Source organism: Equus caballus, chromosome 8, assembly GCF_041296265.1.
Source record: "Equus caballus isolate H_3958 breed thoroughbred chromosome 8, TB-T2T, whole genome shotgun sequence".
Classification (NCBI taxonomy): Eukaryota; Metazoa; Chordata; class Mammalia; order Perissodactyla; family Equidae; genus Equus; species Equus caballus.
Genome location: NC_091691.1, coordinates 48,550,260 through 48,569,559, shown reverse-complemented (window position 1 = coordinate 48,569,559; position 19,300 = coordinate 48,550,260). Strand labels below are relative to the sequence as shown.

At 39.9% G+C, this 19,300-nt stretch overlaps 1 protein-coding gene across 18 annotated transcripts in view; it reads right to left on the bottom strand.

The window, feature by feature from the left end:
• ESCO1 (establishment of sister chromatid cohesion N-acetyltransferase 1) overlaps positions 1-19,300 on the bottom strand; it is an 81,683-nt gene continuing 62,383 nt past the window's right edge. For all 18 annotated transcript variants that reach the window (XR_011420954.1, XR_011420956.1, XR_011420957.1 and 15 more), the window contains 2 exons: positions 18,334-18,521; positions 1-1,186 (listed from right to left, as the gene is read on the bottom strand). Coding sequence is in view for 14 of the 18 variants with exons in the window: in XM_023647527.2 (XP_023503295.1) it covers positions 1,039-1,186; positions 18,334-18,521 (336 nt within the window). In the remaining 4 variants the exon portion in view is untranslated. The remainder of the gene's footprint in view (positions 1,187-18,333; positions 18,522-19,300) is intronic.

Genomic DNA, 19,300 nt, shown 5'->3' with positions numbered 1-19,300 from the left:
TTTATCACTTAGAAAAAGCTATCAAGTATTTTATTATTTTATTCTACATTATATACAGGTCATAAAAGGCCACAGCAGTTTTTCAACATATAAACCCTTTAAAAGTAGAGGGCACTATGAAGGATAGACAAGTATCAAAATGAAGTCCAGTAATGAGGGCATATACTCAGTGTAGTATTTCTGAGGAGTAACAAAGCAGATACCAAGTCATCCATATTTAGCTTGCAACTATTCCACAGGTTTTTATAAACCTCTTTGGGATTTGTTAATAGCCTAAGTGTGCCAAGTTGCCATTTATTTTAAAAAGTGAAAGCAGAATGAAAGACTAATAAACTTTAGAGGATACCTTACTAGGTCTAGTCATTTACAGCTCTCCAAGAAGGAAAGCCTCAATTCTTTACCCTCTTCCTCACATGAAGAACGACAAAGAGAGAAATGGAAGAAAAACCTCAATATTCCAAATTCTTCCTGCTTATTTGGAGCTTTGCTTTTTTGTGGGGGTTCCTTCAATGTATTTCAGGCCCTTTAAGAATTAGCTTTGAATTCCTAAACATGTAATATTGCACCCTCCTTGAATAACAGCTCAAAAACATTGGTTTCTGCTCTGTGAAAATACAATCTTTAAAATTACAACTGGTATCAGCAGATCAATATAAAAAAATACAGTACCAAGCTACACTGGTATATTTCCACATTAAGAACTTCAAAATATACTTATCACTGAGACCATAGTCCTTGCATTAGTTTTCAGTCCACTATGAACAATTATCTGCTGCATGTAAACATGTCTAAATAACTATAGATAAAATACATCAATCATAAATTTCTGTAAAAGATAATAAAATATCTTCTTTAAAAAACAAAACAATAATAAGCTATTACTGCATTGTTTCCAATTTTACGAAAATGGAACAACCTTACGGTTGTTGCCAGTCCTGAGTTCATTGTAATAAAAATGGCCCTAGTTCCTGGTTAAAGTCAGCAACCAATCCATTCTCTTCAGCAGATGTCTTCTAGTACTGTAGGCAAGAATCTGTTTTAGGTGCTATTTTGTCCATTAATAAAATTATATACCAGAAACTGACCAGTGCCACAGTACTGTGTCGCAAACAGTTTTCCATCAGGAGTGGGATCTGAGAAAGCAATTTCTTCTTTACTCAAATATGAGCCATATATAAAGTTACTCCTATTTAAAAACAAAAGGGGGGGGGCGAGAACGTGGAAGGGTAAAAAAATTAATATTATTTTTAATCATTAAAATTGAAAAACCTGTCAAATACAATTTGACTAGAAACTTTTAGATAATGTTGCATATTCTAAAAATTGTTTAAAATAATTGTTCATCTAAAATATTATTAATAATGAAAAATTAGTAATTTTTTCATAAAAGCAACAATGGTCATAAAAATATCTACCCAACACCTTTTCATGATAAAAAATTATTCTCAACAACTCTGAGTAGAAGGAACTTCTTCAACCTGATAAAAAGCATCAAGGAACATCAAAGTTAATGGTGAAAGACTGAAAACTGTTGCCAAGAGGTCAGGAATAAAGTAAGGGTATCTCTTCTGCTCACAATTCTTCCATTTAACAATGTACTGCAGGCTCTAGCCAGGGCAATTAGACAAGGAAAAGAAATAAAAAGCAACCACATTGGAAAGGAAGAACTAAAACTATCTCTTTTTGCAGATGACAAGATCTTGTATTCACAAAAATCCTAAGGAATTCACAAAAAAATTATTAGAGATCTAATAAAAAATGAGTTCAGCAAGGTTGCAGGATATAAGATTAATATTAAAATGTGCAAGACCCATAAAATGAAAACTACAAAGCATTGTTGAAAGAAATTAAAGGAGACTTAAGCAGAAAGACTTCTCGTGCTTATGAATCAGATGACTGAACACTTAAAATGGCATTACTCCCTACATTGATCTACAGCTGGCTTCTTTGCAAAAATTGACAAGCTGGTCTTAAAATTCATATGGAAACGCAAGAGCCACTCAATAATCAAAAGAATCTTGAAAAAGAACAAATTTGGAGAACTCACACTTCCTTACTTTAAAACATACTACAAAACTACAGTATCTAAGACAGTGTGCTACTGGCATAAGAATAGACCAGTGGAACAGAACTGAGAGTCCAGATATAAACCCTCACATGTATGGTTAATGATTTTAACAAAGAGGCCAAGACTATTCAATGGGAAAGAACAGACTTTTTAATAAATGGTTCTGGGACAATTGGCTATCCACATGCAAAAGAATGAGGTTAGATCCTACCTCACATCATACACAAAAACTAACTTAAAATGGATCAAAGACCTAAATGCAAGAACTAAAATTATCAACTCTTGGAAGAAAATATAGGCATAAATCTTTGTGGTCTGGATTAGGAAATGGCTTCTTGGATACAACGCTAATAACACAAGTGACAAAAGAAAAAGATATACAATTTGGAGTTCCAATTTAAAAACTTTTGTACTTCAAAGGACACTAAGAAGATGAAAAGACAACCATAAAATGGTAGAAAATATCTGCAGATATAAGACTTGTCTCAAGAATATATAAAGAATTATTAAAACTCAACAAGAAAAAGATAAACTAATTTAAAAATAGACATAGGATTTGAATAGACTTTTCTCTAAAGATGATATATAAATGGCCAAAATGCAAATGAAAAGATGCCCAACATCATTGGCCACAGGAAAATGTAAATTAAAACCATAATGAAATACCACTTCACTCCCATTCAGACGGATAAAATTAGAAAGACAGACAGGAAAAAATGTTGGTGAAAATATGGAGAAATTAGAGCCCTCATACATTGCTCGTGGGACTGTAAAATAGTGCAACCACTTTGGAAAACAGTCTGGCAGTTCCTCAAAATGTTCTATGTACAATTACCATATGGCCCAACAATTCTACTTCTAGGTATATACCAAGAGAAATAAAGACATGAAAATATTTCTGTATATACAAAGAGAAATTAAAATACTCAAAATTTGTATAAGAATGTTTACAGCATTATTATTCTTAATAGTCAAAAAGTGGAAACGGGCTGGCCACGTGGCTGAGTGGTTAAGTTCACGCACTCCGCTGCAGGCAGCCCAGTGTTTCGTTGGTTCGGATCATGGGCGCGGACATGGCACTGCTCGTCAAACCACGCTGAGGCGGCGTCCCACATGCCACAACTAGAAGGACCCACAATGAAGAATATACAACTAGGTACTGGGGGGCTTTGGGGAGAAAAAAGGAAAAAAAATTTTAAAAATCTTTTAAAAAAAAACAAAAAGTGGATCTTCCTCTATTTTTTATACGGGATGCGGCCACAGTGTGGCTTGACGAGTGGTGCTAGGCCTGCACCTAGGATCTGAACCCCCAAACCCCGGGCCAGTAAAGCAGAGCATGTAAACTTAAGGACTACGCCACCAGGCTGGTCCCTAGAGGTTTTTTTTTTTTTTAAATGAACTTTCCCTCTTAAATTCTGTAAATGAAAAAACGATGGGAATTCCAAGATGGCGCCGTGAGTAGTCCTCTTTGTCTCTCGCCCTTCGAGTCTACAATTATTTGGACACTTATCGCTTGACAAAGGATATCCAGACAGCATCTCAGGACGTCTGAGACACCCACGCGACTATACATCGGAAGGCGGACGGACTTTCCTCCGGGAGGATGTGGAAATAGGTGAAAACTCTCCGACCCCGACGGGCAGCCTAGTACCCGCAAGCGGCTTTCTTCCAACGGACGCCCCCAGAGGATCCACACACATCTAGGGCAGGAGCGAGAACACAACAGAGGAGCGACGGTGGAAACAGGTGACCAGAACCCTACTTAAACCCCCCGCAATTACTCCTAAACGCAGAGGGAAACTTTGGAGTTGCACACCTGAGCCCGCGGGGAGAGTCTCTCCCCGCCATTGGCGGGGAGACCCGGCCTGGTGCTCGGGGCGCCCGGAGGGTCCCAGAGAGAGACACGGAGGGCACGGAGGTCTCCCAGCTGCCGTTGCCCGCCCCGTGGGACTAGGGATTGCCGGAGATCTCGGAGAGGACCGGGGCGGGGGAACTTTCAAAGGCGGGTCCGGCGACCCGGTGGGGAAGCGCTGGAGCTCCGCCAGGCAGCAGACAAAACTCTCTGTCTGCCGGTAGCAGAGGGGCCACGCTGAGCACTCAGGGCTCCCGGCAGAGGCCCGGAGAGAAGCCCAGAGGGCGGGGCGACCCCCAGCTGCCGTTGCCCGCCCCGGGGGACTAGGGATTGCCGGAGATCTCGGAGAGGACCGGGGCGGGAGAACTTTCAAAGGCCGGATCGGCGACCCGGAGGGGAAGCGCCGGAGCTCCGCCAGGCAGCAGACAAAACTCTCTGTCTGCCGGTAGCAGAGGGGCCACGCTGAGCACTCAGGGCTCCCGGCAGAGGCCCGGACAGAAGCCCAGAGGGCGGGGTGACCCCCAGCTGCCGTTGCCCGCCCCGTGGGACTAGGGATTGCCGGAGATCTCGGAGAGGACCGGGGCGGGGGAACTTTCAAAGGCCGGATCGGCGACCCGGAGGGGAAGTGCCGGAGCTCCCCCAGGCAGCAGACAAAACTCTCTGTCTGCCGGTAGCAGAGGGGCCACGCTGAGCACTCAGGGCTCCCGGCAGAGGCCCGGAGAGAAGCCCAGAGGGCGGGGCGACCCCCAGCTGCCGTTGCCCGCCCCGTGGGACTAGGGATTGCCGGAGATCTCGGAGAGGACCGGGGCGGGGGAACTTTCAAAGGCCGGATCGGCGACCCGGAGGGGAAGTGCCGGAGCTCCCCCAGGCAGCAGACAAAACTCTCTGTCTGCCGGTAGCAGAGGGGCCACGCCCAGCATTCAGGGCTCCCGGCAGAGGCCCGGAGAGAAGCCCAGAGGGCGGGGCGACCCCCAGCTGCCGTTGCCCACCCGGTGAGGCTAGGGATTGCCGGAGATCTCAGAGAGGACTGGGGCTGGAGAGAGTTCCAGAGACCCAGCTTAGTAGCCTAGGGGGAAACCCTACAGGCTCACAGAAGCCTTAGGGAAAGCCTCTGCACAGCACCAGTAGAAGGCACCCAGCCGCCAGCCACAAGGCTGGAAGACCCCAGGGCAAAAGCAGCATAGCTAGGTGTACTAACCACAGACTGTAGAAGATGCCAATAGCTCTCCTGCGACCCATAGAGGACAAGTGAGATTTGGTGGGTGCCGACAGCAACCGAGCGACAAATAAAAGTGATCCCACCCCTGGCCGCTGGAAAAGCCCATAACACCGTTGCAGACCCCAAGGAGAGAGCGCATCTAGGTGGGCAACAACAGTAGGCACCTGCAGCCTGAAGCCCCCCGTGACGGCCCCCACGGCAGAGGAGGGAATCCAAAGGGCCACTGTGGCTACGAAGAGGGGCCCAGGCCCAGTTAGCAACTACGGACAGGGTTCCTGGTTGGTGAAGTATAAACAGCTGCTCCCCCCACCGCAGCAGCTGAAACAAGTGAAAGGAGCAACTAAACTCTATCTCCATGCGGAGGCACAAATCAACATCATCAAGCAATATGAAAAAATACATTAAATCTCCAGAACAGAAAGAAAGTAACAAATACACAGAAAACAATCCCAAAGAAAATGAGATATATAACCTAAATGATGATGACTTCAAAACAGCCATCATTAAAATACTCACTGAGTTAAGAGAGAATTCTGACCGACAACTCAACGAGTTCAGGAGCTATGTCACAAAAGAGTTTGATACGATAAAGAAGAACCAAACAGAAATACTGGAAATGAAGAACACAATAGAGGAGATTAAGAAAAATCTAGATGCTCTGAACAGTAGGGCCGATAATATGGAGGAAAGAATTAGCAATTTGGAAGATGGCAATATAGAATTGTTGCAGGCAGAGGAGGAGAGAGAAGCAAGACTTAAAAGAAATGAAGAAACTCTCCGAGAATTATCAGACACAATTAGGAGATGCAACGTAAGGATTATAGGTATACCAGAGGGAGAAGAGAAGGAGAAAGGGGCAGAAAACCTATTCAAAGAAATAATGGCTGAGAACTTCCCAAATCTGGTGAGGGAGATGGATCTTCAGGTGACAGAAGCCAATAGATCTCCAAACTTTATCAATGCAAGAAGACCAACTCCACGGCATATAGTAGTGAAGCTAGCAAAAGTCAACGACAAGGAGAAAATATTAAGGACAGCCAGGCAAAAGAAACTAACCTACAAAGGAACCCCCATCAGGCTATCAGCAGATTTCTCACAGAAACTTTACAGGCTAGAAGAGAGTGGAATGATATATTCAAAAATCTGAAGGACAAAAACCTACAGCCGAGAATTCTCTACCCAGCGAAAATATCCTTCAAATACGATGGAGAAATAAAAACTTTCCCAGATAAACAAAAATTAAGGGAGTTCATTGCCACAAAACCTCCTCTTCAGGAAATCCTCAGGAAAACCCTCATTCCTGAAAAATCCAAAAAAGGAAAGGGGCTACAAAACCAAGAGCAGAGGAGATAAGTAGAAGGACAACAACAGAGAGTAGCAGCTCTACATCAGAACAGATTAAACCATGGGACGAGAAACAAAGGAAACTGAAGAAAACCGGAAAACAAGACACAAAATGGTAGTGGTAGGCCCCCACGTCTCAATAATCACTCTAAATGTAAACGGATTGAACTCCCCAATCAAAAGACACAGAGTGGCAGGATGGATCAAAGAACAAGATCCAACAATATGCTGCCTCCAGGAAACACACCTCAGCCCCAAAGACAAACACAGACTCAGAGTGAAGGGATGGAGAACAATACTCCAAGCTAATAATGAACAAAAGAAAGCAGGTGTCGCTATACTAATATCAGACAAGGTAGATTTCAAAGCAAAACAGATAAAGAAAGACAAAGAGGGACAGTATATAATGATAAAAGGGACTCTCCACCAAGAAGACATAACACTTATAAATATATACGCACCCAACACAGGAGCACCAAAATTTGTAAAGCAACTCTTAATAGAACTAAAAGAAGACATCAACAACAATACAATAATAGTAGGGGACCTCAACACACCATTAACACCAATGGACAGAACATCCAGACAGAAAATCAACAAGGAAATAATAGAATTAAATGAAAAATTAGACCAGATGGACTTAATAGATATATATAGAACACTTCATCCAAACACAGCAGGTTACACATTCTTCTCAAGTGCACATGGAACATTCTCAAGGATTGACCATATTTTGGGAACCAAAGCAAACATCAATAAATACAAGAGAGTTGAAATAATATCAAGCATCTTTTCTGATCATAACGCTATTAAACTAGAAATCAACTACAAGAAAAAAGCAGAGAAAGGTGCAAAAATGTGGAGACTAAACAACACGCTTCTCAACAAACAATGGATCATTGAAGAAATTAAAGAAGAAATCAAATATTATCTGGAGACAAATGAAAATGAGAACACGACATACCAAATCATTTGGGATGCAGCAAAAGCAGTCCTAAGAGGGAAATTCATCGCAATACAGGCTCACCTCACTAAACAAGAAAAAGCTCACGTAAGCAACCTCAAACGACACCTAACAGAACTAGAAAAAGAAGAACAAACAAGGCCCAGAGTCAGTAGAAGGAGGGAAATAATAAAAATAAGAGCAGAAATAAACGATATTGAAACAAAAAAGACAATAGAAAGGATCAATGAAACAAAGAGTTGGTTCTTCGAAAGAATTAACAAAATTGACAAACCCCTAGCCAGACTCACCAAGAAAAGAAGAGAGAAATCGCAAATTAATAAAATCAGGAATGACAGAGGAGAAATCACAACAGATACCAATGAAATACAAGAGATAATAAGAGAATACTATGAAAAACTATATGCCAACAAATTGAACAACCTGGAAGAAATGGACAAATTCCTAGACTCCTACAATCTCCCCAAACTGAATCAGGAAGAAATGGAGAATCTGAATAGACCAATCACAAGTAAGGAAATAGAAACGGTAATCAAAAACCTCCCCAAAAACAAGAGTCCAGGACCAGACGGCTTCTCTGGAGAATTCTACCAAACATTCAAAGAAGACTTAATACCTATTCTCCTCAAACTGTTCCAGAAAATTGAGAAAGATGGAGAACTCCCTAACACATTCTATGAAGCCAACATCACTCTGATCCCCAAACCTGACAAGGACAACACAAAGAAGGAGAACTACAGGCCGATATCACTGATGAACATAGATGCAAAAATCCTCAACAAAATTTTGGCAAACCGATTACAGCAATACATCAAAAAGATTATACACCATGATCAAGTGGGATTTATACCAGGGACACAGGGATGGTTCAACATCCGCAAGTCAATCAACGTGATACACTACATTAACAAAATGAAAACCAAAAACCACATGATCATCTCAATAGATGCAGAGAAAGCATTCGACAAGATCCAACACCCATTTATGATAAAAACCCTCAGTAAAATGGGTATAGAAGGAAAGTACCTCAACATAATAAAGGCCATATATGATAGACCCACAGCCAACATCATACTCAATGGACAAAAGCTGAAAGCCATCCCTCTGAGGACAGGAACAAGACAAGGGTGCCCACTTTCACCACTCCTATTCAACATAGTTCTGGAGGTGCTGGCCAGAGCAATTCGGCAGGAAAAAGAAATAAAAGGAATCCAAATAGGTAACGAAGAAGTAAAACTCTCGTTGTTTGCAGACGACATGATCTTATACATAGAAAACCCCAAAGAATCCACAGAAAAACTATTAGAAATAATCAACAACTACAGCAAAGTAGCAGGGTATAAAATTAACGTGCATAAATCAGTAGCATTTCTATACACTAACAATAAACTAACAGAAAAAGAACTCAAGAACTCTATCCCATTCACAATCGCAACGAAAAGAATAAAATACCTTGGGATAAACTTAACCAAGGAAGTGAAGGATCTATACAATGAAAACTACAAGACTTTCTTGAAAGAAATAGGCGATGACATAAAGAGATGGAAAGACATCCCTTGCACATGGATTGGAAGAATAAACATAGTTAAAATGTCCATACTACCTAAAGCAATATACAGATTCAATGCTATCCCAATCAGAATCCCAAGAACATTCTTCACAGAAATTGAACAAACAATCCTAAAATTCATATGGGGCAACAAAAGACCGCGAATTGCTAAAGCAATCCTGAGCAAGAAAAACAAAGCCGGCGGAATCACAATCCCCGATTTCAAAACATACTACAAAGCTACAGTGATCAAAACAGCATGGTACTGGTACAAAAACAGGTCCACAGATCAATGGAACAGAATTGAAAGCCCAGAGATAAAACCACACATCTATGGACAGCTAATCTTCGACAAAGGAGCAGAGGGCCTACAATGGAGAAAAGAAAGTCTCTTCAACAAATGGTGCTGGGAAAACTGGACAGCCACATGCAAAAGATTGAAAATTGACCATTCTTTTTCACCACACACCAAAATAAACTCAAAATGGATCAAAGACCTAAAGATTAGGCCTGAGACAATAAGTCTTTTGGAAGAGAATATAGGCAGTACACTCTTTGACATCAGTTTCAAAAGAATCTTTTCGGACACTGTAACTCCTCAGTTGAGGGAAACAATAGAAAGAATAAACAAATGGGACTTCATCAGACTAAAGAGCTTCTTCAAGGCAAGGGAAAACAGGATTGAAACAAAAAAACAGCTCACTAATTGGGAAAAAATATTTACAAGCCACTTATCCGACAAAGGGTTAATCTCCATAATATACAAAGAACTCACACCGCTTAACAACAAAAAAACAAACAACCCGATCAAAAAATGGGCAGAGGACATGAACAGACATTTCTCAAAAGAAGATATGAATATGGCCAATAGACACATGAAAAGATGTTCATCATCGCTAATCATCAGGGAAATGCAAATCAAAACTACACTAAGATATCACCTGACCCCCGTTAGATTGGCAAAAACATCCAAAACCAAGAACGACAAATGTTGGAGAGGTTGTGGAGAAAGAGGAACCCTCATACACTGTTGGTGGGAATGCAAACTGGTACAGCCACTATGGAAAACAGTATGGAGATTTCTCAAAAAGTTAAAAATAGAAATACCCTATGACCCAGCCATCCCATTACTGGGTATCTATCCTAAGAACCTGATATCAGATATCTCAAGAGTCCGTTGCACCCCTATGTTCATTGCAGCATTATTTACAATAGCCAAGACGTGGAACCAGCCTACATGCCCAGAAACTAATGATTGGATAAAGAAGATGTGGTATATATACACAATGGAATACTACTCAGCCATAAAAAAAGACGAAATTGGCCCATTCACAACAATGTGGATGGACCTCGAGGGTATTATGTTAAGCGAAATAAGTCAGTCAGAGAAAGGCGAACTCTATATGACTCCACTCATAGGTGGAAATTAGTATATTGAGAAGGAGATCTGATTGGTGGTTACCAGGGAAAAGGGGGGGTGGGGGGAGGGTACGGAGGGGGAAGTGGTGTACCCACAACATGACTAACAAAAATGTACAACTGAAATCTCACAAGGTTGTAATCTATCATAACATTAATAAAAAAAAAAAAAAGAAAAAAAAATATATAAAAAAAAAAAAAAAAAAAAAAAGTGGAAACAACCCAAATGTTCATCAACTGATAAATGAATAAATAAAAGGTGGTATAGCCATACAGTGGAATATTTGGCAATTTTTTAAAAAAAGAATGAAACACTGATACAGCTACAACATGGATGATCCTTGGAAACACGCTAAGTGAAAGAAATCAGTCACTAAAGGTCACATATTAGAGGAATCCATTTATACGAAATGTTCAGACTAGGCAAATCCATTGAGACAAAAAGTAAATTAGGGGTTGCCAGAAGATGGGGGAGAGGGAAATGGGGAGTGAATGCTAATGGGTATAGGGTTTTTTGGGGGAGTGATGGAAATGTCCTAGAATTAGATAGTTGTGATGGTTGCACAGCCTTCTGAATTATACTAAAACCCACTGAATTGTACACTTTAAAAATGAATTTTATGTGGGGCTGGCCCCGTGGCCGAGTGGTTAAGTTCGCGCGCTCCGCTGCAGGCGGCCCAGTGTTTCGTCGGTTCGAATCCTGGGTGCGGACATGGCACTGCTCGTCAGACCACGCTGAGGCAGCGTCCCACATGCCACAACTAGAGGAACCCACAACGAAGAATACACAACTATGTACCGGGGGGCTTTGGGGAGAAAAAGGAAAAAATAAAAATCTTTAAAAAAAAAAAAAAAAATGAATTTTATGCTACGTAATTACATCTTGATAAAGCTGGTATTAAATGATTTTTTAATTTAGCCAGGATACAGACTATTAGTACAATTTTCACATTATAATCTTAACAAGGTAAGCTAGGTACATAAAAAGGAATAAATGAAAAAAGTAGAAACTATGTGTTTTAACAGGAAGCTTATGCGGCAATCTCACGATCACACACAACAAATACAACAGCTGCAAATACAATTGTTACACGTTTTTATAAACTAGAACCTTCTTATGGTTGTCACAAGACGTAAATTTACAAGATTTAAAAGAGGAGAATTATTCTCATTTAGGACTATTACTTAATCAGCTGCATTTTCCAGGATTAGCTCGGAAAGAGGTAAAAACAGACCTGCCTCTTGCCATGGAAAGGGTGGGTAGATCCAAGCCTTTCTGGGTCACTAGTCATTGATAAAGTAAGGGGGAGAGACCAGAAACACATCAAGGCTCTAAGATTTCTAGAGCCTTAGGATCTTACAACAATGATGGATTATTTTGAAAGCTCTACCTACAGATAATAGTAGACAGGGCTTCTATGAATAAACAAAAACAAGAGACTGACCTAAAAACCTCATTTGCATCATTAATTTTAACCTCCTCCATTAATCCTTCAGCAAAGATGTTTTAAAGAACAAAAAACAGAACAGGCAATTTGTCTGAGTCTTTTCCTCTATCCCTTTGATTAAAAATCAGAAAAGAATAACAAGAAACTTAGATAATTTACAAATAATATTCTTAAATTAAGACATATTTTCTTAAAAGCTAAACTCACAAGAAATTTCCCACATTTATTTGGTTATCTTTCTAACTCTCCAAGGAGAGGGGGCGGAGCAAAATGGCAGGGTGAGCTGACCCGGGACTCTCTCCCCTCCAAACTACAACAAAGGACTGGGAAAAGACTGAATTTCAGCTAATAAACCTAATGCCAGGACATCAGAGACCTACAGTATCAAAAAGACGGAGGACGGAGACCCTGCTGCCAACCTCGGAGGAGCTGGAACAGGGGAGGAGAGAACATCGCTCCCTCCCCTAGAGTCTGGGATCGCTGCCAGGGGTGCGAGAAGGAGTGGGGGAGGGGCTGCGCCACCAGGGGATCATCCAGGACTCCTGCCGCTGGTTCAGTGGAAACCTGCTGACGGGGAAAGCTTCCGTGTGTGAAGACCCCATAAACCCAGGGCACCGGGAGACCAGAGAACAAAACTGATCCGAATCCAGATGGGCACGCGAGATAAACAGCCGCTACCCCCGGCAAATGGCACTGGGCGCGCCATCTTGCCTGAAGGCAGAGAGCTCAGAAGGTACGGCTCTCGACCCCCATCTAGTGGCGACAGGCTGTAACTGCAACCAAATTCTACCACCGTGGGAAAAAACCTTTCCTCTACCATCCAGCAATTTATAAAAGCCCCAAACCAGAAGGAAAACAATAAAAACACAGAATTAAGTCCTGAGGACTTGGAAATAGGTAAACTAGGTAAAAATGAGTTCAGAGTAGCTATAATAAAAAAACTCAATGAGGTAGAGAGAAAGATAGAGAAACAAGCCGAGTTCTGGAGTTACTTCACAAAAGAGATTGAAATTGTAAAGAAGAATCAAACAGAATTACTAGAGATGAAAAACACAATGGAGCAAATAAAACAGAATACAGATTCCCCGAATGCCCGAGGAGACTCCATAGAGGAGCAAATTAGCATAATCGAAGATAGACAGGCTGAATGGCGCCAGACGGAGGAAGAAAGAGAACTAAGAGTTAAAAAAAATGAGGAAAATCTCTGAGAGAGAGCGGATTCAATGAGGAGAAAGAATTTAAGGATCATAGGAATTCCCGAGAACGTGGAAAAGGAAAATGGAGCAGAAAGTGTGCTTAATGAAATTATAGAAGAGAACTTCCCAAATCTAGAGATTGAGGGAGAAATGTGTGTAGAGGAAGCTTTCAGATCTCCTAGACTTGTCAATGTAAAAAGACCTACTGCAAGGCATATAGTATTACAAATGGCAAAAATGAATGACAAAGAAAGAATACTCAGGGCAGCAACACAGAAGAACATAACCTACAAAGGAATTCCTATCAGACTTTCAGCAGATTTCTCCACAGAAACCTTACAAGCTAGGAGAGAATGGAGTGACATGTTCAAAACCTTAAAAGATAAAAATCTTCAGCCAAGAATACTCTATCCAGCAAGAATATCCTTCAGATATGAGGGAGAAATTAAATCTTTTCCAGACAAACAAAAGTTAAGGGAATTTGTAACGAAAAGTCCTCCACTACAAGAAATCCTCAAGAAGGTTCTCATACCTGAAAAAACAAAAAAAAGTGAGAAAGGGGTCACAAACCACAGAGTAGGGAGTCAGATAAACAGAACCAGAATAGGATAGCAAATATTCAACTATAGCATTAGGACAAAGGTAAGGAAACTACCAAAGCAAAGACGATCTTATCACTCTAACTACAAACTCATAACACGAGTTGGAATAAGAAATGAAAATAATAATTTAGGAGGGGAAGAGCAAAGGGTCTAAATCAGTCTAGGCCAAGTAAGTAAGAGACCACCAGAGAAGAGACTATGTTGTACACGAGATTCTAAATACAAACTTCAGGGTAGCCACTAAACTAGAAAACAGAACAGAGCCACAAAACATAAATAAGGAAAAATCTAAGGAACCCAGCATAAGAAATTGCAGTATTAAATGGGTAGTCTAAAGCACACAGGAAGAGAAACGTAGGAAAACCAGATAATGAGCAACAGATTGACAGCATTAAGTCCACACCCATCAATAATCACTCTCTATGTAAACGGATTGAACTCTCCAATAAAAAGACACAGAGTGGTAAAATGGATTAAAGAACAAGATCCAACAATTTGTTGCCTCCAGGAAACACACCTCAGCCCCAACGACAAACACAGGCTCAGAGTGAAGGAGTGGAGGACAATACTTCAAGCTAATAGCAAGCAAAAGAAAGCAGGTGTTGCAATTCTTATATCAGACAAAGCAGATTTCAAAATAAGACAGGTAAAGAGACACACAGAGGGACAATATATAATGATCAAAGGGATACTTCATCAAGAAGAAATAATGCATATAAATATCTACGCACCCAACATAGGATCACCAAGGTTCATAAAGCAACTATTAACAGACATAAAGGAAGATGTTAAAAATAACATAATAATAGTAGGGGACCTCAACACCCGACTCACATCAATGGACAGATCATCCGGACAGAAAATCAACAAGGAAATAGTGGAGCTAAACAAAAAACTAAAACAATTGGACTTAATAGACATATATAGATCACGTCATCCTAAAAAAGCAGAATACACATTCTTCTCAAGTGCACATAGAACATTCTCAAGGATAGACCATATGTTGGGAAACAAGGCAAGCCTCTACAAATTTAAAAAAATTGAAATAATAACAAGCATCTTCTCCGATCATAATGCTATAAGGCTAGAAATTAATTACAAGAAAAAAGCTGAGAAAGGCACAAAGATGTGGAGACTAAACGATACACTACTGAACAAGCAATGGATCATTGAAGAAATTAAAGAAGAAATCAAAAAATACCTGGAAACAAATGAAAATGATAACATGCCATACCAACTCACATGGGATACAACAAAAGCTGTATTACGAGGAAAATTCATCACAATACAGGCACATCTTAACAAACAAGAAAAATCCCAAATAAGCAATCTTAAAGTACACCTAACTGAACTAGAGAAAGAAGAACAAATAAAGCCTGAAGTCAGCAGAAGGAGAGAAATAATAAAAATCAGAGCAGAAATAAATACTATTGAAACGAAAAAGGCGGTAGAAAGGATCAATGAAAAAAAGAGCTGGTTCTTTGAGAAGATAAATAAAATTGACAAACCCCTAGTCAGACTTACAAAGAAAAAAAGGGAGAAAGCTCCAATTAACAAAATCAGAAACGAAAGAGGAGAAATAACAACAGACTCTGCAGAAATACAACGGATTGTAAGAGAATACTACGAAAAACTATATGCCAACAGAATGGATAACCTAGAGGAAATGGATAAATTCTTGGACTCCTACAATCTCCCAAAGGTCACTCAAGAAGAGGCAGACAATTTGAACAGACCAATCACAAGGAAAGAGATTGAAAAACAGCAATCAAAAACATCCCAAAGAATAAAACCCCAGGAACAGATGGCTTCCCTGGGGAATTCCACCAAACTTTCAGAGAGGATTTAATACCTATCCTTTTCAAGCTATTCCAAAAAATTAGGGAGGATGGAACACTTCCTAACACATTCTATGAGGCCAATATCACGCTGATACCAAAGCCTGACAAGGACACCATGAAAAGAGAGAACTACAGGCCAATATCACTGATGAACATAGATGCAAAAATTCTAAACAAAATTTTGGCAACCAGAATTCAGCAATTCATCAAAGGGATCATACATCATGATGAGGTGGGATTCATACCAGGGACACAGGGATGGTTCAACAGCTGCAAATCAATCAATGTGATACACCACATCAACAAACTGAGGAATAAAAACCACATGATCATCTCAATAGATGCAGAGAAGACATTTGACAAGATCCAACAGCCATTTATGACAAAAACTCTGAACAAAATGGGCATAGAAGGGAACTACCTCAACATAATAAAGGCAATATATGACAAACCCATAGCCAACATCATACTCAATGGGCAAAAACTGAGCGCCTGAAAACAGGAACGAGACAAGGATGCCCTCTATTACCACTCTTATTTAACATAGTACTGGAGGTCCTGGCCAGAGCAATCAGGCAAGAAAAAGGAATAAAAGGAATCCAAATAGGGAGGGAAGAAGTGAAACTCTCGCTGTTTGCAGACGACATGATCTTATATATAGAAAACCCCAAAGAATCCATTGGAAAACTCTTAGAAGTAATCAACAACTACAGCAAAGTTGCAGGGTATAAAATCAATTTGCATAAATCAGTAGCATTTCTATATTCTAATAACGAACTAACAGAAAAAGAACTCAAGAACACAATACCATTCACAATCGCAACAAAAATAAAAAACCTTGGGGTAAATTTAACTAAGGAAGTGAAGGACCTATATATTGAAAATTAGAAGGCCTTTCTGAGAGAATTGGATGACGACATAAGGAGATGGAAAGACATTCCATGTACATGGATTGGAAGAATAAACATAGTTAAAATGTCCGTTCTACCTAAAGCAATCTACAGATTCAACGCTATCCCAATCAGAATCCCAATGATATTCTTTACAGAATTAGAACAAAGAATCCTAAAATTTATATGGGGCAACAAAAGACCCCGAATTGCTAAAGCAATCCTGAGAAAAAAGAACAAAACGGGAGGCATCACAATCCATGACTTCAAAACATACTACAAAGCTACAGTAATCAAAACAGCATGGTACTGGTACAAAAACAGGTGCACAGATCAATGGAACAGAATTGAAAGCCCAGAAATAAAACCACACATCTATGGACAGCTCATCTTCGACAAAGGAGCTGAGAGCACACAATGGAGAAAAGAAAGCCTTTTCAACAAATGGTGCTGGGAAAACTGGAAAGCCATATGTCAAAGAATGAAAATTGACCATTCTTTTTCACCATTCACCAAAATAAACTCAAAATGAATGAAAGACCTAACGGTGAGACCTGAAACCATGAGGCTTCTAGAAGAAAAGGTAGGCAGTACACTCTTTGACATCAGTATTAAAAGGATCTTTTCGGACACCATGTCTTCTCAGACAAGGGAAACAACAGAAAGAATAAACAAATGGGACTTCATCAGACTAAAGAGCATCTTCAAGGCAAATGAAAACAGGACTGCAACAAAAAAACAACCCACTAACTGAGAAAAAATATTTGCAAGTCATATGTCTGACAAAGGCTTAATATCCATAATATATGAAGAACTCTCACGACTCAACAACAAAAAATCAAACAACCCGATCAAAAAATGGGCTGGAGACATGAACAGACATTTCTCCAAAGAAGATATATGATGGCCAATCAGCACATGAAAAGATGCTCATCATCGCTGATCATCAGGGAAATGCAAATCAAAACTACACTAAGATATCACCTTACACCCATTAGAATGACAAAAATATCTAAAACTAATAGTAATAAATGTTGGAGAGGTTGTGGAGAAAAAGGAACCCTCATACACTGCTGGTGGGAATGCAAACTGGTGCAGCCACTATGGAAAACAGTATGGAGATTCCTCAAAAAATTAAAAATAGACCTACCATATGATCCAGCCATTCCACTACTGAGTATCTAACCAAAGAGCCTGAAGTCAGCAATCAATTCCAAAAGTCCTATGTACCCCAATGTTCACTGCAGCATTATTTACAATAGCCAAGACATGGAAGCAACCTAAGTGCCCATCAACAGATGAATGGATAAAGAAGATGTGGTATATATATACAATGGACTACTACTCAGCTGCAAAACAGAACAAAATTATTCCATTTGCAATAACACGGAAGGATCTTGAGGGAATTATGTTAAGTGAAATAAGCCAGTTAGAGAAGGATAATCTCTGTATGACTCCACTCATATGAGGAATTTAAAAATGTGGACACAGAGAACAGATTAGTGGCTACCACGGGAAAGGTGGGGTGGGGGCTGGGCACAAAGGGTGAAGTGGTGCACCTACAACACGAATGACAAACATTAATGTGCAACTGAAATTTCACAAGACTGTAACCTACCATTAACTCAATAAAAAACAAACAAACAAACAAAAACTCCCCAATATGAAACAATTTGAAAGAAGTGGTTATTTTGACCTAATATCACAGTTACAAATAAGTAAGTTTAAAATGGCTTAATAATATTTAACCAATAGTGCTTTCTTCCCCATCAGATTAACTTCACATAAAAAGTACTTACAGATCCAATACAATGACAATCTTACGTAAATTTTAAATTTAAGGTTATACATTTAAGATTAATTAAATGCTAACCTTTATACTAAAACTCTGCTTAAATCCTAAACCACTGAAAATGATTTTAAGAATTACGTTCAAGTTACCTTAGGCATTCAATCATGCGAGAAGCAATTTTCTTCCGACGCATCATGCTGAAAACCCATATTCGACTGATCCCACAGATTGCAGGCTCTGGCAATGTTGAGCAGCACCAGGCTTTTTGCCTTTCAAATCTGACTTTTTCTTCTTCTGACCTGATAGCTGGAAGTTTCTCTTCTATAACTCTGTAGCCCTACAGGTATCAAAGTTGGAGGGAAAAACTTTTAAGTGAGAATACTAATTAGCAATCATCTAGTAGTGACCTTAGTGAGGAGGTCACTACATCTGCCTGTCTTCTTAACAAATGATGGAGACCACTATGCTTTCACTCTCCTTTTAGGAAACAGACCTGGATCTATGTTCCTTCCTAATTCACTTACTAGTTATGTGACCACGACAGGAAGATCCTTAATTAAGCTTTGTGTTCCTTACCTATAAATCAGAGATATCTACCATCTTTCAGAGAACTGTTCAGAGATTAAATAAGGTAATACATACAAAGCACCCTGCCATCATGGCTGGCCCATAATAGGAACTGAATGTTAGTTTTCTCTACCCCCTATATTCTAAGGACCAGCAAAATTACATGTTAAGAACTTAGGAGTCATAACAATTGTTTCTGTGATTACTGCCATAGCTCTAGGGTTCACAGCTGTGTGGGAACTACGACTAAGGATGGTAGAGGAATAAAGAATTTAGAAAGGTCCTTTCCCCACACTCCCATCCCTTTAAAACTATGAAATGCATTAAAACACAGACATGTCCTCTGCCAGTCTAGTTGTCAAAAAAGGGACACAGTCAGCCTTCTGACAGGACATGGTACAAAACTTAAAACAATCAGACAATACAATTGAGAGTTAACAAAAAATAAACAAGCAAACATTATAGCTATCTTCTAAACACTGCTACAGTTCATTTCCAGAACTAGGTAGAATAGAAATTTTAAAAACACAAAGGTTTGCCAAAGAACAT